The following is a 23,775-nucleotide window of genomic DNA, read 5'->3' as shown; positions in this document are numbered from 1 at the left end:
GTAATTTATTTTCTAAAAGAAAGCAAAACAGCCTTTTATTTGTTGTTGAAGTTAATATAAAATCCATGCTTTCATATTAGTGACTCCTTTTTTATGTACAAGGTCAAATTTAAAATGTTTTCAGATGTCAGGATTTTTACATCTTAGGTGTTTCCTGATTTATTTTGGAAATGGTTGTCTTATTTGTCCCCTGTAATGGACTGTTAAACCACTCTGACCTTGCAATACTTTAAGGACAAACATTTTTTATTACTGTCACAATGTTGTTTTATTATTTAACCTCTTCAAAAATGATTTTGAAACACACTATAATCCATTTTTATTATGACATCAGTCTCACACACCTTGCTACGCAATATATATATATATATATATATATATAAATTTGTTTTCTGTTGTCTTTGTGTTTATGAAGTAAATTGTTGTTCTTTTGCATGTACCTTTAATTTGTCTTAAACATAATTCTGAGATGTTTCCAGGCCTGTTTTGGTCTATGTTTGGAACTTATTATAGTTTTATAAATGAATGACGCTGCCCCGTGCTGTAGGGTGGAAATACAGACATCCTATACCAGTCTTCTTGTCATGCGGTCATGTCTCCTTCGTGATGAGCTCAGAGGTGCCACCTGAAAACTGCTGCGTAATCCTACAGCCGATCCATCACTTTGAACACCCTGCACTGCCTGATGAAAAGATTAACTCAGTACCCTTGAGAAACTGTTAAGGTTACTCAGATCGCCTCTAAGGCTGATTATTGGATCCATATATTTCTGTGATGTGAACACCAGTTCAGTTTTTGTGAGTCTGTGGTCTTTTAGTGTTCACGAATGGGAGTGACTCTTTGTGCCATGGTGTACATTACCCCCTGCTGTTAAACTCTGACCCAAGCTCACAATAATCCCCATGCATATTTCATAGACTTCCAAAGACAACAAGGGCAACATATCTGTTACTGACCGAATGGCTACAGCCTCTTCTGTTGTGACCAGAGCAGAAAGATGAGGAAAAGTGAACTGGAAGGAGCAGAAGGAAGGGGTTAACGTGAGGGACAGACTGAAAGAATTAAGTGGTGAATGAGGAGGAGAGCAGCTAAGGTGACAAACTGCTGAAACATCCACAAGCTAAAGATGATGGATTTACAGCGAAGGAGCGGAAATCTTTGGATTTAGGATGCTCTGCAGCAACTGGGAGTCTTCAGAGTCTTGTCACTGATGGTGCACCAGTGATGAATTTTGTGGCACAAATTGGTTTAATAGGTACAGAAGAAACAAGAGGATGAATAATCCTATGCATACAAATGAGGCTGATGTGTGCAAATGGAACTATTTGATGTTCAGGTGAGATCTTTTTACACCTTGTTAAAAAGCAGAGATGGCAAAGATGTGTGTGATGAAATTTCATGCCGAATGTTGTATGATGACAAACCTTTTGTTTTTGTCCGTGTTTTTCTTTGATCTAGGTAATGTGTTTAAGTCATTCTTTTGTTCTGGCCCAAACGCATCACCTTCATCTCTTATTTTTCTTTTGCAGGACCGGCTGATGTTTTAGTCTGTATTTCTGCATTGCTCATTCACAGCCAACGGGTATCAAGCTTTCTTTCAAACCACAACATCACGCATGCCTGCGAACATCCTCCGCAATCTGGGACTGATTGCTGTGCCTTACAACCATGAATTTGCAAAATAACATCAGTTCCCCTTATTCACATCTGCCAGTGCAAACCTCAAACAGTCCATCTACCGAGCACTTGTCTTCAACATTGTTTCAGACTCCAGTCAAACAAGAAGTTTTGAGCGTATCGTCTCTCGTCCCTCCTACAGTCCTCACGCTCATGCCCAGTTATGAACCTACAACTCCTGTAAACCCATGTTCAAAATGTCCCTCTTCTTCTGCTGTAACAGAAGAACCTCAGCCTCCCACAACCCCATCTTCTGGATCTGAACCTCCAGAGGCCCAAGATCAAAAATCTCTGCCTCCAGCACTTCCTTGTGGTGATGATCCTGCTGCAGTTCAGCAGTCAGATGGACACACACTGGACAAGATATCCGTAAATCTGATATTACCAAAGGATTTGTGTGAAGAAGAAAAAGGTAAGATAATATGTTAAGTTACAGACTTAATTTGGAGTTATGATTGAATCTAAAAAATCCAGGCTTACATGAATAAAACTCACATTTCACAGATTTAGTGTTTTTTTTTTTTGTACAACAGCTGGAGTGTGAGGCCCCAAAGATGGCTCAGTTCTTACAGATAACTTTTTAAAATGTATTTATTTTAGTTTTTTATTTCCACTAATCGTTTGTTTCCTTTCTGTCCAAACTGAACGTCCCGTTCCTCTATTCTATTAAAGAAACAACTTGCTAAAGCTTTTTAATTTATTTTTAATACATTACCAGCTCTGACCTGACCCAACATTTCACCACAAAGAGCAGAAATGATCCATCTTGCTGGTTCATCAGAGGTGTTAGATTTTCTTTTTCATATTTCAGGATCCATTTTCAGGCAGGCTTGTCTTCATTATTTCAGATCTCTCAGGATTTTTGCACTTCATTCTCATTCTTCTAAAAGGCTCTGTGAAGTTTTTTTCTTGAAAGTTTTCCTTAGAAAGCAGTTTTAATTATTGCTTACATAAAATAACATTATTATTAATATATCATGTTACTCAATTGTATATCCACAGACAAAGTAACTACTTATCTCGGTGATTAGATATATATGCACTAACATTTATCAGAGCTTCTTGACCTCACGGTGTGCTGGGGAAGCTGTTTACAGTCTCAGTAATACAATCATAAACTGAGATAGTGGCATTGTGCAACCCTTTTTTTATTGCAGTTAGATTTCAAAGTAACCTTTTCACCTTTAAGTCACCACTCATTGTTTCATAACAGGGATTTTCTTTTAATAATAGCTGTTAAATTGAATATAAAAATGCAATTAACTATTGCTGAAAACAGTGTTTATCACTCTGCAAATATTTCTCATTTGGGATTTTAACTGTTTTACAATCTGCATGATGAATAATAATACTTTGTTTCAGTTAATTAAAAATGGTCTCACTCTAAGGCTTGTTTTTATCCTGATTTGGAGAATTGAATGAATTGATTCATTTTGTTTCATTTTCACTTATTTATCCAAGCCAGTCTGCTGCGTCACAGCTTCAGGTGTACATTGGAGATTAAACTAATTTTGTCAGCTTATGCTTAAAATAACTACTTTGGCATATGTTCCATGTGTTGTATGTTGTAATCACATACAAATTTAGAGTACATTAAAGAGTTAATACTCCAAACATTATGAGTCACACACACGCACACCTGTTTTAAAGCATAAAATGCCTCCCAGAGCCCACAGTTCACTTCTCTTGACTCTTCTCAGAGCCTGTCAGCCTCACTGTTGACAGGCTTTCATCAGAAACTGGGGAGAGATTTCATGTTACACCAGTTCTCGTCTGCCTCAGGTAGCTGTCATTCAAGCAGAACGTTATTTAAAATGTTTTAAGTACAACTGATTGTATGCAACTCATGCTTTACCTCCTACTGAGAATGTAGCCCTCATTCAGTGCATGTAGTCTGCATGGTGATGAGTAAGCTTTTAACACTGCTGGCCCCAAAAAACTTAAGGTAGTTCAGATTTAAGTGGCACAGGAAGTTTGTTAAGTGTTAAAAGTCTCTGCTCACTGGTCTCTGCCAGCAGCAGCTCGTTGTCCAGCTCAGATAACAACTTGTTTTGTTGTAAAGTACATTGTAGCTCAGGGGTTAGGTAGTGGAGCGTTTACCGTGGAACACCTGTTTCTCTGCTGAATAACCCTCTACTTTTTCAAGATTTGTTAAATGAAAAATCGATATTTGTTTTAGCTGCAGTTTTGTTCTGTTTAAAACCACTATGGTTATTTTAGTTGCACATCCTAAACTCAGTTATTTAAAGAAAACACCATGACTTGCACAGAAATCACCCTATAAAAACACACAAGCTGTGGTGCAGACTGTACATATGTACTTTTTGAAACAAAGTAAAGACAGTTTTAGAAACCACACTGTTTTTGTTGTTGTTGTTGTTGTTTTGTGTTTGAGGGGTTCTTGTGGAGGAGCAGTGGTAGCTGGAACTGGTCCCAGCAGATATCAGGCACTTTGAATAGAAGCCTAACACACAGAGAGACAGATAGCCACGCATGCTGCTTACTGTCAGACGACACTCGTAACCGCAGCACCATGATGACACTCAAGTATAAGGCACAGAATGATGAAACACATATGCAACGGTAACTCAAAAACATTATTTTCTCATAAAATCTGATAGGTCACAGATTTTATACATCCCAGCAGCCTTCGACTTTTGGTTAGTTGCAGCTTAAACAGACTAATGTCTGATATAGTTTCAACAGTAACATAGCATGAAGCTGAAAAGGACCTTTAATTGGACTAAACTGGTGAAGAGCTGGTACAGTCAAAGTCTAGACCTAATTATAAATTCATGTTGCCTTGAAGCTAATGATTCTCTAAATGATTTGTTTGTGTCTTTTGTTTGTAGGTGTAAACAAGCAAGGCTTTACACGTCATCAGCTGCTAGCAATGGTGGGAATCCCAATCTTTATTAAACTGGTCATTGCTTCTGCTCTTTTGGGTAGGTAACTGCTTCTATTTGAGTTGCCTGTGAATTAGGATATAAGAAAAATAGCTGCACAAAAAAGGTTTTTCATTAGAGAAAATCAGTTAAGAGTAAAAACTGAACTTCATAACTTATCAAGTGCTGTCAGGCCGAGTTATCTTTACTTGATGCATTGAGTAGTTTTTTATTCTCTAAACAAGACGGGATGAAAATAACATGATTAATATGGTTTTAAATCTGAAAAAGTATTCTGGGTATTTTCAGATGTAGTTTTTGCACATTGATTTGTCTCCACAGAGTCTAGGACTTTGTGCAGCAGTCTGACTCTCTCATCATCCAAACAAACTTTTGCAGAAAAAAAACAACACTTTTATCTCTGAATTGAAAATTATTGTGAGTCATTAGGTACAGTAAGCTTACTGAGACAATGTTCTGGCCAATGTGAGCTACATCAAAGCTGGAGACGGACCAGCAACATTTTGAAGCCTGTGGATTTTTTTTTCTTTCTTTTTTCCGTAGTGTATAATTTAACTTTCAGATTCACCTCAGAGAGCACGAATATTAATGTTGTCTTTTTGATCATAGTGAAACCAAAATGCATTGAAAAGAACACATTTTTGTATGCTATGAAGCTTTATCTTTATATATATATATATATATATATATATATATATATAACTCTTTGCTGCCAGTTTAAAGTAGCAGAGTGTCATCTCATTGCTTCCTTGTCTCTTCATATTAGTCAAGTTCCTGGCATTCCCATCTAAGTCAGATGAATCATCTTCTCTCTGGGATGCAGAGGGGAGTAGCAGTGTCCCAAGTCAACTGCCTTTTCTGTCAAAGAATCTAGTGAACCAGACCGGAAACATTACTGCAGGTAAAAAAGAAAAAGTAAAGCCTAATCCACGACTAACGTGTGCAGAGCTCTGGAAACTGTCCATTCCAATTTTCTTTCTCCTGTCTCTGACAATAAGCTTTAATTATGATTTTTTTTAAACAAATATAGTTATATGTTTAGGTTTCATAGCTAAATCACTGCAGGGGTTTTACTTGAATATTATAAGTCAATATGAGCTGAAACTAACAATTTTTCTTTGTGTGTTTACATTTTGTTTGGTTTTTTACTTCATTATCTTATATCCAGACTGCCAGATTGTAGTGAGTGATGGACGACGTATCGTTGGAGGGACCTTGGCTGCAGAAAACGTATGGGGTTGGCAAGTCAGCATGCAGTGGAGGGAGAAGCACATGTGTGGTGGTTCCATCATCTCATCTCGCTGGATCATCACTGCGGCTCACTGCTTTGTTGAGTAAGAGGTAGACATGTGGGGAGAAAGTAAGCCGAACAAGTCAGGGAGACAATAAGTGTTGTTCAGACAATCATTTCAGTAAAGAACAGGTTAAAAAAAGGTGATGAAAAAGTGTTTTACACATTTGCAACCCAGTTCTTAAATTAAACAGATGGTGTTTTGTCTGCAGGGACTCTTCACTTCCCTTGAATGTTTAATCAGGGTTCTGAGAACTAACAGCACAAATATTGAGCTCCACTTCAAACAAAAAGCTACTTATTAAATTCTTTGTGGCGCTGAAGTGAAAACAAGTCATTGTTAATCAGAAAACGAGTTCCTTTTCAGTGTGACTCAGTAAACTCTGAAAATAATTATTGTGTAAAACTGTAATCACAATTTCATTCACAAAGTTATTTACTAACATTTTAATAACATTTTTGCTCTTATAAAAACTAATAATACATGTAAACACTCAAAACCTGGCAAATCAAAAGAATGTTGTTGTGTTATTTTGGGGTTTTTTTCAAAATGAAATGCTTTAAAGGATATGTAAAACACTGTTTGTGCTCAAAGTATAAATAAAGATTTCATGCTATTTTTTTCTGCACCTTGACAAAAAATATATGCACTCAAACAAGTTCAATGTACAGATGCATGTTGCATTGTTTTACAACATTGTATATCTAAATCTAAATGATTTTCTGAAGACAATCACTTGGTCCCATTAATAAGTCCACTTTTTTATTTGAACTGAAGCGTTTGTTTTGTGTTTGTGCAGGAACGACATGCTTGAAGTGGCTGACTGGCTGGTGGTGGTGGGCACGGTGAACATTGGACACAACTCTCTGGGGAAACGCTACAGAGCCCTGCAGATTTTCTACAACCGTCTCTTTAACACCAACAGTAATGACTACGATGTGGGCCTGCTGCGCACCATCACTGACATGGACATGACTGGTAGGAAAGAGATGGCTCCATCTGTTGACAGAGTTTAGAAAAGCATGTTGTTAGGGTCTTCTCTAAAGGATTACTGATATTGTTTCACATTCCATCATAAAAGACAGGTAAACCAAACTAATGTGAACTATTTAAATTAGGCTTGAGAAAATACTGCAGAATTATACAAAGTTGTTAAGATTATGCTTATTTAATCTTGGTACAAAAACATTTAATGCTTTATAGAATCTGGTGGCTATTCAAAAACACTTGCAGCAAATAAAACATTTAATGTGCTCAAAGCTCTTCCATCTGTTGCTTTTTTATATATGACACTCAAAATAATATTTTGCAAAACTTTCCATAATAAAAGTTATTAAAAATGGATTATTTTCATCCAGCCATTTCCTTGTGGTATTGGTTATTCAGTTGAGCTTGCTGCCTGCCATAATAAATCAGAACTGGATACATATTTGTTTTAAAATGCTAAAGTGTCAAAAGGCTCAGCTTCTAGTGGAAAGAGCAAAGTCTGCTGCATGTAATTAAAAAGTAAGAAAAAAAAAAGAAAATCGAAAAGAAGCGGTTTCATAACCTTCAAACAGCAGAGCAACCTTATCGTTTTACAGCTCTGTTATACATGTCAGATTATTGCAGTGCTCTCTGTGTAGGTGGGGTGCGCCCGGTGTGTTTACCCACAACAAACGAGTCCTTTCCTCCAGGAGCATCCTGCTGGATCACGGGATGGGGGTTTACTCAACAAGGAGGTGAATCACATACAGGAGATACAAGTTTGCAACTGATCCTAAATCCACTAGAATAAACAAACAAAACAATCTGAGGGGTACCAGCGCGCACACACACACACACACACACACGGACACAGGCAAAACAGTATCACCCACCTTCGCCTCTCTGCAGTAAGTGACAAAAAAACAAACAGCTTAATCCTGAAAATCTGGATTTAAAATCTAGAAGCAGCAACTGCCTCATCCTTGTCTGGATGGGAATATATGTTGTTTCATATAAACCAAAAGGAGTTATTTCTCATTGTTTCTGCTCCTGCAGCTTCTGTGACAGACCAGCTTCATCAGGCTCAGGTGAAGGTTATAGCTCAGTCCACCTGCTCCAGCCTGAGCGTCTACGGGGACTTTGTTACTCCACGGATGATCTGTGCCGGCAGCATGACCGGGGGGGTTGACTCCTGCCAGGTATACATAGTGAAATAAATGTATTTCCAAGTATGATAAATACTTTTTAGCTTTATGATTTAATATATGCTTTAAAATCGGACTTTCAGTATGTATTCATTTTGTGCTTTAATATTCTGTTGTTTTAAGGGGGACAGTGGTGGACCCCTGGTGTGTGAGACACCAAATGGGGACTGGAGGCTGGCGGGAATAGTGAGCTGGGGGGAGGGCTGTGCGCAGCCAGGTAAACCAGGTGTCTACAGCAGAGTAACTGAGCTGCTCCAGTGGGTTGAACAATATACAAAGGTAAAGAATCACTCTGTATTTCATGCAAAATTCTTTATTTGCCTGTCTTCATTGGCCGTTAGGATTACGGCCGCACGATATAGGAAAGCTTTATTGTGCAATATCAATATGGCAAAGTGTTGCCATAAACTGCAGGGTCAAACCATATGCCAATAATGTCCCCACTGTCCAAAATCCGGACAGCTAATTTAGTAGAACTAAGGCTAAATGCTAATGCAACACTAGAGAGTGCAGTGAGCTTCATGATGACCCTAGAAAAAAGAGGAATGGAGAAAATGTGGGTTTATTGCAACTGGTATCAATAATATCACATTGCACATTTTTCTTCCTGTGCCACCCCATATACAGTGTTTACATGGTATTTGTAGCAAATAAAATGAATTATTTCTTAGTGTGGAAAACAAAATAGCACCCTGGGGAATAGAATTTACAGGTTGTGTGAGATTCTGATTACTGTACCACGGGAAGGAAAGCAATTGGCCTCATGAATAAACCCATAAAAAGAGTTATAAAGGTGAACTACACTAAATCCCCTTTGACCCGTGTGTTGTCACAAAACTTAACTTTTAAAAACGCAGAGTCAAAGATAAAAACCTGCCAAAGGTTGAATTGTTGTGACACATTACAATAAACTATTCAGCCAGACTCTGTAAGAACATAAAATAAATCATATTTTATGAAGCCAGAGCCCATAATTTAAACCATGCTCTTTTTATTGTTGAAAAACGATTAGATTTGATGAATTTAACCTTTTAAAGCTTAGATAAAAATGTAACAGTGTTGGAATTGCTTCTGTTATTGTTTTAAATCTCATACTTAATGTTCTGCAGGAAAGCCCAGAAGAACTGAAGGAACCTACGACAACACTGACCTCTCCCTGAGATAACGAATAATAAAGATAAACATGCTGTATAACTACTTTTGTTGATTGTTGCTGTTATCATAAAGCAAAAGCCTGTGATAAAACTTTACAATCAACTTCCTCTGTACTGACAAAAAAGTTTCTAAAAAATAAAGACAAAGATATGATTAGGCGCTTTTTGATCATTTCATCAGTTTAATTTACAGCCGTTCAATTAGGTGTTACAAAAGTGATAGATAATGATGGCGGGTAAAAGTTGTGATAAAATAAAGTGCACACTCATAAAATGATATGGCAGAAAACTTTTATGTAAAAATCTCAAAAGATATGCAAAGTCCCTTTAGTACAATTAAATAAACTGAACTACAGTATGTCAGATAGTAATGCAACAGAGAACAGTTTTTATTTAGTAAAATGAAAAGTACATTTTAAGCAAATTAGTTAAGTTGGGTTTAATAAGCATTATTTACTTGTTTTACTAATTGCTTTAAATTCAGTTCAGTTAAGTTTGTTTCATAGAGCACCAAGTCACAATAAAAGTCATCTCATGGCACTGTATAAAAACATTATCAAAGCCAGTTAGTAGAAAGAATCTACCCAAAGAAGCCAGCAGATTGTGTTGAATCTTCTCTTTATCATCGTGACCCATCCTGAGCAGCAGGTTGGCGACAGCAGAAAGAAATGACTCCATTTTAACAGGAAGAAACATCCAGCAGAACCAGAACCAGAACCAGGCTCAGGTTTGGCAACCACCTGCTTCGACCTACTGGGGTTGGAGAGGACAGGAAAGAGACTCAGACAAATGCTGAATGACTGGTCCAGGTGTGGTTTCTATGGAAAGAAAGACAAAGAAAAGCACATTAATGATTGAGATCATTACAAATAAAAACACAGAGAGTAGAGCAAGGATAGACAGCAGCAGAGTGAGGAAATGTGGTCGGTTTGTCCTCCAGCAGTCTCAGCCTATAGCAGCATCACTAAGGAATAGCTCAGGAAACCCAAACCAATCCTAACTATATGATTTACAAAAAGGAAAGTCTTAAAAGCAGACAGGATGTCAGCCTCATACAGAAACTGGACGTTGGTTCAACAAGAGAAGAGCCTGAGAACTGAAAGCTCTGCTTCTCCTTTTAGAAACTCTAGGAACCACAAGTAAACCTGCAGTCTGAGAGCCAAGTGCTCTGTAAGGAAAATACGGAACAACAAGATCTTTAATAAAAGATGGAACGTGGTTTTTAAGAGCTTTGTATGTTAGAAGTAAGATTTCAAACTCTATTCTGAGTTTGACAAAGACCCAGTGCAACAAAAGCTGCTAATTCTGACTGTTAAAAATGGCAGAAAGCTTTAAAATTGAGATAAAATAGTTGTGTAATTCAAACAGCACTTGGATTAAAATGTTTTTGGTGTAAAACTATTAAATACATACTTTTTGCATTATTATTATTATTATTATTATTATTATTATTATTATTAGTAGTAGTAGTAGTAGTAGTAGTAGTAGTAGTAGTAGTAGTAGTAGTAGTAGAAGAAGAAGAAGAAGAAGAAGAAGAAGAAGAAGAAGAAGAAGAAGAAGAAGAAGAAGAAGTAGTGGTGTACCTATGTGTATTTGTTGTGTATTTATAAAAAAAACTAGTCAAAAATGAGGTCTTTAAGGCTCTGCAGTAGTGAATTGATAATTTAAGGCCTTTGTGTGTGAGTGGGTGGGATTATTGTAAAAGACAGTAGGCTTTAAAGTGGGTGTTGTACACCAGGCGGTTGTAGTTGTCACGTAGGCCTCCGGTGTTGTGCCTGCTTGTCTCTGTGAACGCGCCTGGGAATCGGACGCGCCGCGCCCGACACTGGAAAGTGAAGTGACCCGCTCCGAGGACACCCCGGCGTGGAGGAAGCTGGCCGAACGAGGCGCATATTTTTGATGCTCGTTAACCTAAATTCTTGGTCAAGAATTTTACAGAGCCAGTATAAAAAGTGTCCAATGCCAGGTGCACTTCAGACGGCTGCAGCTAAGCTTCCAAACCAGCGAGACTGAATTCGGGGGGGACTTTTATTTTGTTTTGTTTTTGTGACACCGGACGGGAACGACAAGTGCACACCGACAGCAGCAGCAGTTCCGTTCACCCCCAGACGTCTATTCGGCACAAACTACATGCGACAATGTGCTCTGTCATAAACAGAGTGAAGCCGATTCACCGAGTCGCGGCTCTGTCGCTGCGCCTCAAGGCGAACACCGAGGGCTCGAGTTCCGCTGCAGCCCAGAGCAGGCGCCTCTGCCCCGGCGTGAGCTCCACCGTCGAGCCGCTACGGCCGAACAGCAGGTCGTACTGCTCCGGGACGGCGAAGCCCGAGGGCCTGCTCTTCAGACAGGTGGGTTCGGGGTTCGAGGTTCGGTTCACCTCTCTGCGTCTGTTTGGTTCAATATGTCGCCACATTAAAGTCACAGTGTTTGGCTCGCATTTAATAACCTGAAACAGGAAGTGTTTGCTATCCGTTAGCATGGCTGTTTTCATCAGAGCATTGTCGGTTTGTTAAAACTGAATTTAACCATGTTTTAAAATTAATTTATGTGGGTTATTTTCACGAATGTTAACGCTGCTTTAATTTCGATAAAGCTGCTCTGGGTCTGTTTTACCGTAAAGTTGAGAGCATGGCGCCTGCAGGAATGTTTCCACTGAATCATGATGACTCTGCAGAGCCGTAATGTCTCGTGTTTGGTGCACCGAAAACAGATTTGTGTTTTATTGTCCCTAATGACTGTTATCTTTGACCACATCCATTCAGCAAAACTGTCCGTGTAAACATCCGCTTGCATTCTCTGCAGCTTCAGATTGCTGCTTTTTATGGATAATTTGCACGTTTGTATTTGCACCGTAAGGTGTCTGAGTGATCTGCTCAAAGAAAATAACTTTTTCTTATCAAACAAAGTCAAGCTGAACCAAGCATGCCAACACAGAAGACTTCTGTTGTATAAACTAGCAGGTCCACATCATAATTTCGTTCCTTACGCAGTCTGGTTTGCACATGTACACAAAAATACGTCACCAAAGGCTGATTATTGAGGAGGACGTGAAGTACGTGACTGTGATTAACGTTGCTAAATGTTGGCACTTTCTGCAAAGTCATGCTCCGCTCACTTGTTTTTCCTGTTCAGCTGTTCGAGATGGAGAGCTGCACCTACACGTACCTGCTCGCTGACACAAAAACCAGGGAGGCCGTCATTATCGACCCTGTGCTGGAGACTATCGACAGAGATCTGAACCTCATCAAGCAGCTGGGTCTTGACCTAAAAGTGGCAGGTACCCATGTTCCCACAGCCTGGCTACAAAATATTATTTTTTTAGCCAACATTTGGAAATATACCTCATCTGTCTTGGTGATCAACCCCGTGTATTTAAAGCAGCTCTTTTAACATATCAGTCAAGCCCATCTAATTTAGGCATTAATAGTGGTATTTTAAACCAGAAGTAATAAGAATCAAACCTTTTCATCTCAGTGTTGTATATTACATAACTCTGTTTGATTGTGCTGCCACAGCAAGATTCCTTTGCAGAAAAACACAACTTCCATTTCTCGTTTCCACGTTGACCTGTACTTTATTCCTTTTTTTTTCTGTTAGTAAACACCCACTGCCATGCGGACCACATAACAAGCTCTGGGTTAATGAAGAAAAGGCTGGTTGGATTGAAAAGTGCCATCTCCAAATACAGTGGTGCAGCTGCAGATATTCATTTGTCTGAGGGGGACAAGATCACTTTTGGTAAACATGTAAGAAGAACAAACTTTTTATATACATTTTTTTAATACAGTACAGTGAATCACTTCAATTTCTGAGTCAAATGTTTGACTTCCTTTCATTTTTGTTCAGTCTGTGAACATGTACTTTGCATTCATCTGTTATTTTGTAATTCTTTTGAATAATTTTTAGCTGAAATTTGCCTTGAATTAACAACTGTCCTTTGTCATCTCCAGCATCTGACTGTGAGAAAAACACCAGGACACACTGATGGGTGTGCAACGTTTGTGTTGGGGGATCAGAGCATGGCTTTCACCGGGGACGCTCTGCTCATCAGAGGCTGCGGCAGAACGGACTTCCAGCAGGGTAGGAGCCTGTTTCTACTTGTTTGTCTTTGGTTTAATGTTTAAATTCCTCAGCTCAGTATTTCCAAACACTGCTCCTCGAGGAACACTGTCCTGCATATTTTATGTTTCCCTGCTCCATCACAGCTGATTTGAATACATGAATCATCTCAGCCTTTTGATGACTCATCAGTTTACGCCACATTTATCGAAGCATGGAGGGATCTAAAACATGCAGGACAGAGAGACCAAAGGAGCAGGACAGGGAAGAATAAAAATGAAAACTTTTATTCTACTAAACAACCACAAGGGGGCAGTATTTAGTATTTTCAAGTCCACCAACATGACTTTTTCAGTTTGTCTTAATTCTGTCATATTCCTTTGGAAGTATTTATTTGTCAGAGCTTTTATACAAACTTCAGCTTTATTGATTATTGATGATCCTCATTTTTTACACTTTCTTTCTTATTCAGGTTCTGCTCCAAAGCTGTATGAGTCAATCCATCAGAAGATCTTTACGCTGCCGGATGAGTGCCTCGTCTATCCAGCTCATGACTATTTAGGTTGGCTAAAAATTCAAACACATAAATCCTGACAACTATGTTCTGTCTAATAACCATTCATGGTTTTGCTTAGTATTTACCATTTAAAGGAAAGATTACAATTTTTTGTTATAATATGTCAAACAACTCATCGAATCTTATTTAAGAATTAGATCTGAGAATATCAGGTGGTTTGTTTTTGTTGGGTTTTTTTGTTTTCCAGTTCACCGTGTGATTTATCTTCATGTGTGAATTGGTTAAAGAGGTTCTGGTAAACATTTAAAGCCTCAGAGAGCCTAGATGTCATCCTGGGCTGTTTTCTGTTGTTGTGTACCAGGTCAGACGGTTTCCACAGTTGGGGAGGAACGCAGGTTTAACCCTCGCTTGACAAAGACCAAAGAAGAGTTTGAGAAGATCATGAAGAACCTAAATCTCCCCAAACCATACAAAATAGGTATGTAAACAGACGCAACCACTAATATCTGTTTAAACTAACACAAGTTCCCGTGCCAGTAAAATGCCATGTCTGACACTTCACTGCACAAATGTCTAAAAATAACCTTTTCCCTTCTTCTTTTGCAGACATTTCGGTGCCTGCTAATCTGGTTTGTGGATTACACGGAGTCTGAATGTCCTGCAGATGAAAACATCCTTAAAAAGGATCTCTGACACAACGTTAAAGTGTTTCATTTTCACATGTCTATTTTGGAAAAAATGACCCTGACAGGTTTATCATGAAGTGCTTCATTACCTTTTCGTAATTTATGTTTGACCAGTTGTTTGTTTGTTTGTTTGCAGCTCTGGAGGGGGAAATGATTGTGCTTTAAAATAAAAAAAAAACATTGTCGAATTTTGTAACAATAGACTTGAAAATGAGAAATAGCTTTACAACATTTTTGTATTGTGCTTAAATTAAATGTGTGTATTCTTTCCTCTGTACAGCTGTCTTCTTATGATTTATTGAGTGAAGGTGGGAAACATGGCAGTGTGGTGGTGTAGCACTGTCATCTTACAGCACATATGGCCTACTTACGTGCATTTTGTCTGCTATTTCTGGTTTCCTCCCATGGCCAAAACAATACATGTTAAGTTTAATTAATTAATCATTAGTTTAAACTCTGACTCAACCTCTTGCGGACGTTTCCTTCTGGTCCTCTCTCCTGGTTTCACGAGGGTTGGGCTCCTTTGTGAACAGGAAAAAAAGCGGGTTATTGTAAAAACTGACGACAGGCAACAGATCGGCTTTCAGATTTTGAAGACGACTCTAATGTGCTGCAGTGTTTTCAAGTTTTACCAGTTTATGAGCCAAAACAACGTGTCTCTGCCACAGAAACCTCCACGATTGAAAGCTACAGTATGTGATGCGTTCTGGAGCCAGTGCCAAAATAAAGCCGTTGTTAAACTAACTTGTTAGTTGTGCTATGATTTAGGACCAGTTAGCTGGAATTCACCAAGTGAAAACGGTTGTGGTCTTGTTAAAAAGAAAAAGCACATCCTCTTTCAGGTTTATGACATTTTACAGAACTGTGGAGGTTTTCAGACATTGATCAGTCAAATATTCTCATAACAGTTCAAAAGAAACCAAACTTTCCTGGAACAGTCTTGAGTTTTTGTTTTATGCACCTTTTCAGTCCAGTCCTTGCACTTAACTAGTTGTTTGTGTTTCACATTTTTAAGTTTTGTAAATTTTCAAACTTCATGGGTAATATAATGTGTTGGTAATCCATTGAAGTTCAGAAACAGAATCTACAAACTGTAGTTTACATCTAAAAGAAGTAACATCATTTATTATAATTTCTTTTTCAGTTTTTGGGCATCCTATAAAAGCACTAATGCGTTTTTGTTTCCTTTTGTTTTTGGCTGTTCACTATGACTCAGCAGAATTAAAACCTGAAACAGGATCATCTTCTTTTCTCCATCACTGATAATCACAACTTTTCAGAAATTTGTTGATTTACTGAGAGTTAGGAACAATGTTTTAAGACCATTGTTTTGTTTCCTGATCTTTAGTACATGTGGCTGTATGTGAACGAGTTGAATAAAGGTTTCCAAGAACGGCCCCATTTCTGTGCATCTTCTGTTTTTGAAATATGACAGTACAAAGTTGCTTTTAGCAATATTAGTTTTGTCCTGCTGCCCTCAGATGGATTGTAGAAACCTTATAAACAAAAGTACATTTAAATGTTCTCCATCTGTACATGATCCTTTCCTTTGGCGGTCGGGTTCTGGTCCCGAGTCAGTCACAAGATAAAATAACGTGAGCTTACACGCTCACTGTAAACTCTTTACACAACCAACCACAGCTGGACAGGACACAAACTCAGGGTGAAGCAAGCCTAAATGTCTGGTCTGGCTCTCCTGTGGATTTTAGCTACCTTTAGCTTTAAGCTACTGTTCTGCTACTTACAGCTAGGCCGTTGCTATCTTCAGATTTTAGCTAAAACACTAGCCACAAGCTAAAAAGAGCAGAGCACTCAGCTAAAATAGTATTGTTGTTCTTTAATAATTTCAGCTGTCTCAGCTCTGAGCAATCACACTCCATTTTTCACAGATTTTCTTCCAGTAAATTAGAAATACTTTCCAACAACCTGTGCAGCTCAGTGATAAAAGGGATGAATTCACCACCTTCCTCTGTTAAACTGAATTATGACACAATGACAGAGCAGTTTCTAGGTTGTGAAGTGTAGCTGTGAATCGACATGTTTTTGTTTTGCCCCAGGGTTCAGACATTCATCCAGTCATGCCTCTCAGATGACTGGGTGAGGACCGGGGGGGTGTGGCTCTGTCTCTTTAAGAGGAACCACGGAGGGGCGGGGCTGAACTCACTGAGCTGCTGCCCGGAGAAGACGCTCCTGTCCCGGCGTGAAGTTTGTCACTGAGCCGCTACGAGTGAACACAAGCAGGTCAAACTGCTCCAGGATGGCGAGGACCGACGGACTGCTGTTCAGACAAGTAGGTCCACTCTGTTTTTACTAGTTTTTCTGTTTTGTTTTGTTTTGTTTTTCCCCCCGTGGTTGAATTTGCCATAACGTGCAGCTTATTGTGGAAACAGATCCAGATACAGCAGGTTGAGGTTAGCAGGAAGTTGTTAGCCGTTAGCATACTGGGTAATATCATCATTCTGTTACCTGAAACTCCTGTTTTTTTAAAAAAACTTAGTTCATGAGTTAACAGATAAACCCGAACGGTATTTTTCCAGTCAAAAACATGCCTTACTTTTAAGGCCTGTTTTTGTCAACAGAAAAGCTCGGTGACAGCCCTTATCTCTGCATCAGTGAAAGGGCGCTGTTTGACAGTCAGTCACTTCAGGTTCACCTCAACCTTTGTGTTGGTTCACTAAACAAAACAAAGCAGTAATTCAGCACCTCTAAAATGCCCCACAGCTTGTAGCTACTGTGGGCTTCCATTAGTGCCAAAAAAAAAACATGTTCATGTGTTTGTAAGGCTAATTTACAGCTTACAGCAGTTTGCAAAGCACCTGAGTTTGTCCATTTATTGTGATATTTAAATGCTCTGTGGTAAGTAAACACGTTGACATTCAGGGCAGATCGTTTTACCAGGTTATGAAATGTAAACACACAATATATAGAAATTTTATTGCCAAAGCAATATCACTGAAGGCAATATCTATATCACAAAGGACTGCAATAAATTACAGACCATTTTATTTTAAGTATTGTGTACATTTATGTTGTTTGTTCAATCCAGTTGACTCCTGTTGGCCTTGAGACCCACACCTAGTTTATATTGTAGTGATAACAGAAGAGAATAAAACAATAATATCAGATATTTAAAGTTTTCTTTAACATTGTGCACCCCTAGAAAGCTCACACATTCTTTGTTCTTAACCAGCAGCGTTACGTAATAATCTGTTATCTCACACATACACATAAAGACATGCAGTCTGAGGATGATGAGGAGGGAAGGCATGAAGTACGTGACCCACTGCGTGTTGATAACTGATGCTGCTTTAGCAGTCATTCTTTAACTCACTTGTTCTTCCTGTTCAGCTGTTTGAGAAGGAGAGCTGCACCTACACGTACCTGCTGGCAGACAAAAGCACCAAAGAGGCGGTCATCATCGATCCTGTGCTGGAGACCCTCGACAGAGATGTGAAGCTTGTGAAAGAACTGGGGCTCAGTCTGAAATTTGCAGGTATTTTGCTGGTATGTACCCAATGCTGGGGTACAAGTTAGTTAAAATCCTTTTTAGAAATCTTGGATCTCATTAATCTTGTTTATATTTTCAACACATTTCCATCAGATTGGTTCACTTCACTGCAGCAGCAGTGTGAAGTCTTGTCCAGTACTGTTTAGTTTTGTTGTTATTTTCTTTCATTTTAATGTCAGGGAAACAATAAGATATGCATTATATAACATAGCTGTGTGGTTTTAAAGTATTCAGTCTCAATACTTTTATGTGAGCAGAAAAAAATGATACAGATTTGCCAAAAAATTGATTTTAATTTACTGCTTCACAAAAATCTAGGGTAAAAATGGTTAAAAAAAAAAAAAAAGTAAATTGACAATCATTCACACATTATTTTTTCAGTTGTTGTATAACTCAAGAAAATCTATTTTAGAATCCATAAAAGGTAATAATTCTTGTCAGTTGTTGGGCAAAGTCACTGTGACTAAACCAGGACCCAGGAGACAATAATCAGTCCCTGCTGTCATCCTGTCTGGCACCAAACCAAGGGCAGTAATGAAGCTGATGTTTGTGTGCATCCATATTAAATCATTAACCATTGTCTCCACTATTGTCCTTTTTAAATATGCACAACTATTACACATTGAACTTAAATGATTTTTATTAAAACCTTTACCTATAACACGGTATGATCACATCCTTTTGACAGATTAACTTGATCCATTTAGAAGAGGTCAAATTAACTTTACAGTTCTCTAACATTACGTTTGTATAATAATTTGTTTTCATTCCCCTCCTTTTTCTGTAGTCAACACCCACTGCCATGCAGACCACATAACAAGCACTGGGCTCATGAAGAAACAGGTGGATGGGTTGAAGAGTGCCATCTCTAAATTCAGTGGTGCAGCTGCAGACATCAAGTTGTCGGAGGGGGACGAGATCAAGTTTGGAAAATTTGTAAGTAATATTAGAGCAAAACTTTTGATCTTTTCTAGGTTGGGTGAATCTTTTCACTACCCTGTGTGGAGATTTAGTTGCGTACAAACATCAACTAATCTTCAGTCATTTTAATTTTATAGTTCTATATTGTTTGTATTTATGCATTTCTTACTTTGTGAATTCTTGGGTGCATTTTAGCATTTAACCGTTGTCTTTTCTTGTGTCCAGCACCTGAGTGTTAGAGAAACACCAGGACACACTGATGGCTGTATAACCCTGGTGTTGTGTGATCAGAGCATGGCTTTCACTGGAGACGCTCTGCTCATCAGAGGCTGCGGCAGAACGGACTTCCAGCAGGGTAGGAACATGATTTTACTGCTCTTTGTTTTCATTGATTTTCATGTTTTCTTCACTCAGACGTGTAAAAGTGTTGGATGAACACAAGGGGGCAGTATAGTATTGTTGTTTTTTTTACCCTTTTACTGCTGCACAGTACAACTTCTTTTTTTTTCCCTGAACTGTCACAGATTTTTAGTTAAATTTTTATGCAAATATTTTGACTGCATGAGCACAGTTTCATAGATGTTACATCATTGTTCTGTTTTTATTTAGGTTCGTCCACGAAGCTTTACCAGTCGGTTCATGAGAAGATCTTAAGTCTGCCTAAGGAGTGCCTCCTCTATCCAGCACATGACTATTTAGGTTGGCTGAAAACACACTCAAATCTTTAAAGTTTCATATCTCATGATTGCTTATATGCCAACTTTTAAAAGGAGTAATATGCTGAAACATTTGGATTGTAGGATTTAATTTCCTACTTTCCCTTTCAAATACTTCACTACTTGTACAAATGTAGAAGCAGAACAAAACAACTGCTCAGATATCATACAAATTGTCAAATATTTGCTGAGTTTTGTTTTGTTTTTTTGGGCATCAGGTCAGACGGTTTCTACAGTTGGGGAGGAACTCAAGTTCAACCCTCGCTTGACCAAGAGCTTGGAAGAGTTCGAGAAGATCATGGCGAACCTGAACCTCGACAGGCCAAAGAAAATGGGTAATAAAACTGTTTTATAATCCTGTTGCCACCATTTCTGTTCTGTAGTTGACAGATATTATGACAAATGACATGTGAAATGAAAACAATAACAGAAGAACCTGGCGGTGAAGGACAGTTTCCTTCTCTGTTATAGAAGGAAAACTAATAAACCAGAGATGAAGTGTTTGGTGCCAAGACTTGCTGATTCACATAAGGAGAGAAAGATGGGCCATATTTGCTGAAAAAGTGAACACCAGATGTTACCAAAGGCTGTCAGGACATTTAGTATATGATAGTGTGATGCTGCATAGCTGCAAACTAACAAGGTGCAAATATTCATGAGTGGCGACTGCTGAAAGCACAAACAACTGGTGTGAGCAGCAGAAGATGGGCAAAGTGATGCCGAGTCCTTTTAAACTCTGAAGCCAAATAAATAAAACACAAAACAAGGCTTAACTAGAAGCCTCACTTTCTGGAGAAAACTTCAGGACAATCCAGCCGATGTTAAGCTACTTCCTGAATGAAGGATAAGTTCACCTCTGTGTTGTAAATGTCAGATAATTATCCCACGGTCAGTTGTTGGCGAGGGGTGGGATTGTGTGACGCTGCGAGTTAACGGGATTAAAGACTGTTGGTATCTAATCAGACGCTTATTTGGAGTTTAGATTAGATATTTTAGATAAGTCCATGCCTTGACCTACCATGATTGATTTGGTTGCAAAATTGGAAATTACTCTACATTAGAAGGTTGGTCATAATGTTCTGGTTGATTTTTAAAAGATCGTGTTCTAATAAACCTGTCCAGGCAAAAAAAAAAAAAAAAAAGACATTGTACGTCTTCTGAAAACAAACTCGTTTTTCCCCTTCTTCTTCGCAGATGTTGCAGTCCCGGCTAATTTGCTTTGTGGCGTTCACGGACTCTGAAAGCCCTGCAGAGAGGAGCAAGGAAATAAAAACAATGACGTGTCATTAGCAAGATTTGACAAAGTGGTGCATTTGTAAAAGTTTTATTGGCTTTTCATAAAAAATGTATGTTTTTAAATAGCTGTCATTTTGTGTAGCTGCTAAGGTTTTTATCTTTGTTCTTAAACTACAAATGCTTTAATGACTATTTTAAATGTGAAAGATATTTCTGTATGTGAGGAAAAAACACTATTTTTGTATTGTGCTTAAGTTAAATGATTGTTCTTTCTCTGGTCAGCTCTGTTATAAAAAAAAAAAAGTAAAATTGATAAAGTTTTTAGGATTGGAAACTGAGCTATAAAAATACCCCATCAGTTTACATTTGGTATTTATAGGTACTTTACTAGTACAATTAACTTCTTCCACGTGGCCTTTTTTGTGATTCTAGACTTCCTTTAGCCAAGGACACACACACACACACACACACACTCTCCTGCACTGCACTCAGCCTTCTACCAGCCACTGCCTTTTTGCATAGGAAAATGAGTCTACACTATTAGCATTTAAAATCTACAAGAAACAAGTTTCTATTGCTGTATTTGAAAACATATCATGGATATATATAATTTGATATATCTTTTATCTAAAAAAATGTAATGGTAAAGTTGAGGTATCAGATTTTGTACTGAAATAAAAGAAGTTCTAATGATAATAAGTGGATGCAAAGTTAAACTACATCCATCTGTTATAAACAGATCCGGTGTCTGAGCTGCACCTGAGTTCGCTGTATTTGAACACATCACATTGGAACAAACTTAACTTTGGAATATTTGTAATTGCCCTCGCTTACTACGTCTGAAGTATGACTTCTGTTGTGAATTGTACGTTCTTAAATAAACTGAATTGTTACAGCGTGTTTTGTGTTTCTAATAAAGCCTTCCTGGACTCTTAATTTGCTGAGAACGAGCACCGTGTTTAGAAATAATAGAAAGTGTGGGCGAGAGAAAAGGTTATCTGCAGGTGGGTGTTTCCTCTCATGCAAGATGACACCTTTCAGCCTTTCAGCCCACACACATGAACCGTCTGCCAGCTGTCTCTGTCAGCGTCGACACAAACAACAATAAGAGCCGATCCTTCTGTCACACGTAGTGTCGTGGCTGTTTTGGTTTTCAGTCAAGCGGTTCAGTGAACGCTGTTGCTCCAGCTAAAGAAATATTGCTCTCTGTGTAAAATGAATCTTTTTATGTTGTTGGCGGGGTTGGTGTATTGTGCCAGCTGTCCTGTCCCCCATCTGCCGGGCCCCCCTTTCAGTGTCTCAGCCCACTTACACTTCTGCACCGTTTCTCTCACGCCAGCCACATGTCACTGGAAAGAATCTACTGCACTATCAGCTCATTCACAAAAAGCTGTAAAGAGGCCAGCCGGGGTGATAAAGGCCTCTGAGAGAGGAGAGCAGATTTTACTCTGGGACCTTAAAGAAAAGTCATTATGTGGTGTCTTGAAGGGAATCAATGGTGTCAGTTTATATACGTTTTATGTCCCGTTTTAACCTTAAACTTGTTTTCTATCTGCAGTGTTACAGAGTCACAGTACTGCGGTACTCAGTGTTAACTTTATAAGGACTCTTAAGTCTTTGTGGTATTTTAACCACGAACAAGCTGAGTATAAGACTGCTATAAGGGCCTTATTGTATGTGTTAAACAACTGAGACATAACCTCTCTGGCTATCATCATGAGAACTATTAAAAGGCAACAGCAACACAGAATGTTGTAGATGTACTGAACGATCATTTAGAAACTTTTATCCAAATAAACTCGGCAAGAAGTTTTTCAGAGTTGTCACAGTATGACCCGGTTTATATAGTTTGTTATTTCCAAACTTTTTTTCTTTTATGACTGAAGCGACATGTGAGTCCACTGCTGATTGGTCTTTATCTAAAATTTGAACCGCTGTGCTCATTTTTAAAAGTTGTCTTGTTAAAAATTTAAAAATTACAGCCAAAAAACTGTGGTAGTGATCTATAACGGAGTCCCTGTAAGGCTGCATCAAACTGTTACTTCTGAAATAACGTAAAGGTTTATTTTAGTGTGTAAAACGACATAAAATTCTGAAAACAGACCTGTTGTTCAAATATTATTGTTTGATACTCAGTTAAAAATACACTGTGTGTTAGTTACACTTTTAATTAATAAACAAAGCTGGAAATATTTACTGCTCACAAACTGATGGCAGAGAGCTTTTCGTGTCTTTTTGTCTTTAAGTTATCTTATCATGTTAGATTCTCAGTTCTCCGTGGTTTCTGCTGGCTTGTGAAGCAAAACAAATTCACACATTTGAAAAGCATCTGGAGAATCAGGTCTGAAGCTGCCCTTCAACGTGGTGCACCGAGGAACAGAGGGTGGTTTGTGTTAAACACGTTCTCACCAATGAAATGGTTTTGTCTGAAGGATGTTTTCTGATTAAAACACACAAAGGATGGGTCATGATACAGAAATAAGGTACTTTGTAATTTGGCTATAAACAATTAACCCTGCAGCTATTCCTTGAATTTATAAAACTATTTTGGCTTTAGAAGTTGCAGACAACAGTTGCTGAATCTTGTTAATCCAGTTTGACAGGTTTTTTGTGTAAATGACCCTTTCTTTTCTCAGTTTTTTTCTGTTTTTGTGATTCCAAAGTAGTCACGTGATAGAAACATACCTACTCACTCGCTGGGAATTCTCTGCCCAACTCTGCTCACACACAGGCTCAAATGGAGCATACAGACTTCACACTCGGTAGCTCAGAGTGTGAAGTGAGCACAAAGCCTGGTGTGAACAAAATCACCACCATCCCATACAGCCTCAGTAATGAAGCAGAAATATCACATTTCTGACCAGAAATGAAAGTGGACTAAAACAGATTCAGTACAGATGTGTCTATAGTGAGTGGGAATTCTTAAAGGGAT

General features: G+C 38.4%; 3 protein-coding genes across 3 annotated transcripts; all 3 read left to right on the top strand.

Moving 5' to 3' along the window:
- Positions 1–970: 970 nt before the first annotated feature.
- Positions 971–9,342, top strand: LOC108240329 (transmembrane protease serine 13). Its single transcript, XM_017423717.3, has 10 exons — positions 971–1,336; positions 1,530–2,089; positions 4,530–4,622; positions 5,350–5,484; positions 5,752–5,917; positions 6,675–6,853; positions 7,501–7,596; positions 7,898–8,040; positions 8,170–8,325; positions 9,156–9,342. The coding sequence occupies exons 2-10, from the start codon at positions 1,669–1,671 to the stop codon at positions 9,204–9,206; spliced, it is 1,440 nt and encodes a 479-aa protein (XP_017279206.1). The 5' UTR covers positions 971–1,336; positions 1,530–1,668; the 3' UTR covers positions 9,207–9,342.
- Positions 9,343–10,941: 1,599 nt separating this feature from the next.
- LOC108240304 (persulfide dioxygenase ETHE1, mitochondrial-like) lies at positions 10,942–15,859 on the top strand. The gene is made up of 7 exons (XM_017423679.3): positions 10,942–11,548; positions 12,333–12,477; positions 12,798–12,946; positions 13,151–13,280; positions 13,732–13,821; positions 14,138–14,254; positions 14,383–15,859. The coding sequence occupies exons 1-7, from the start codon at positions 11,339–11,341 to the stop codon at positions 14,427–14,429; spliced, it is 888 nt and encodes a 295-aa protein (XP_017279168.1). The 5' UTR covers positions 10,942–11,338; the 3' UTR covers positions 14,430–15,859.
- Positions 15,860–16,615: 756 nt separating this feature from the next.
- ethe1 (ETHE1 persulfide dioxygenase) lies at positions 16,616–21,738 on the top strand. The gene is made up of 7 exons (XM_017423694.3): positions 16,616–16,752; positions 17,811–17,955; positions 18,758–18,906; positions 19,117–19,246; positions 19,501–19,590; positions 19,826–19,942; positions 20,802–21,738. The coding sequence occupies exons 1-7, from the start codon at positions 16,720–16,722 to the stop codon at positions 20,846–20,848; spliced, it is 711 nt and encodes a 236-aa protein (XP_017279183.1). The 5' UTR covers positions 16,616–16,719; the 3' UTR covers positions 20,849–21,738.
- The last annotated feature ends 2,037 nt before the right edge of the window (positions 21,739–23,775 follow it).

The sequence above is a fragment of the Kryptolebias marmoratus genome, linkage group LG16 (assembly GCF_001649575.2).
Source record: "Kryptolebias marmoratus isolate JLee-2015 linkage group LG16, ASM164957v2, whole genome shotgun sequence".
Lineage (NCBI taxonomy): Eukaryota > Metazoa > Chordata > Actinopteri > Cyprinodontiformes > Rivulidae > Kryptolebias > Kryptolebias marmoratus.
The sequence above is the reverse complement of the archived record's forward strand: the minus strand, read 5'-3'. Positions and strand labels throughout refer to the sequence as shown.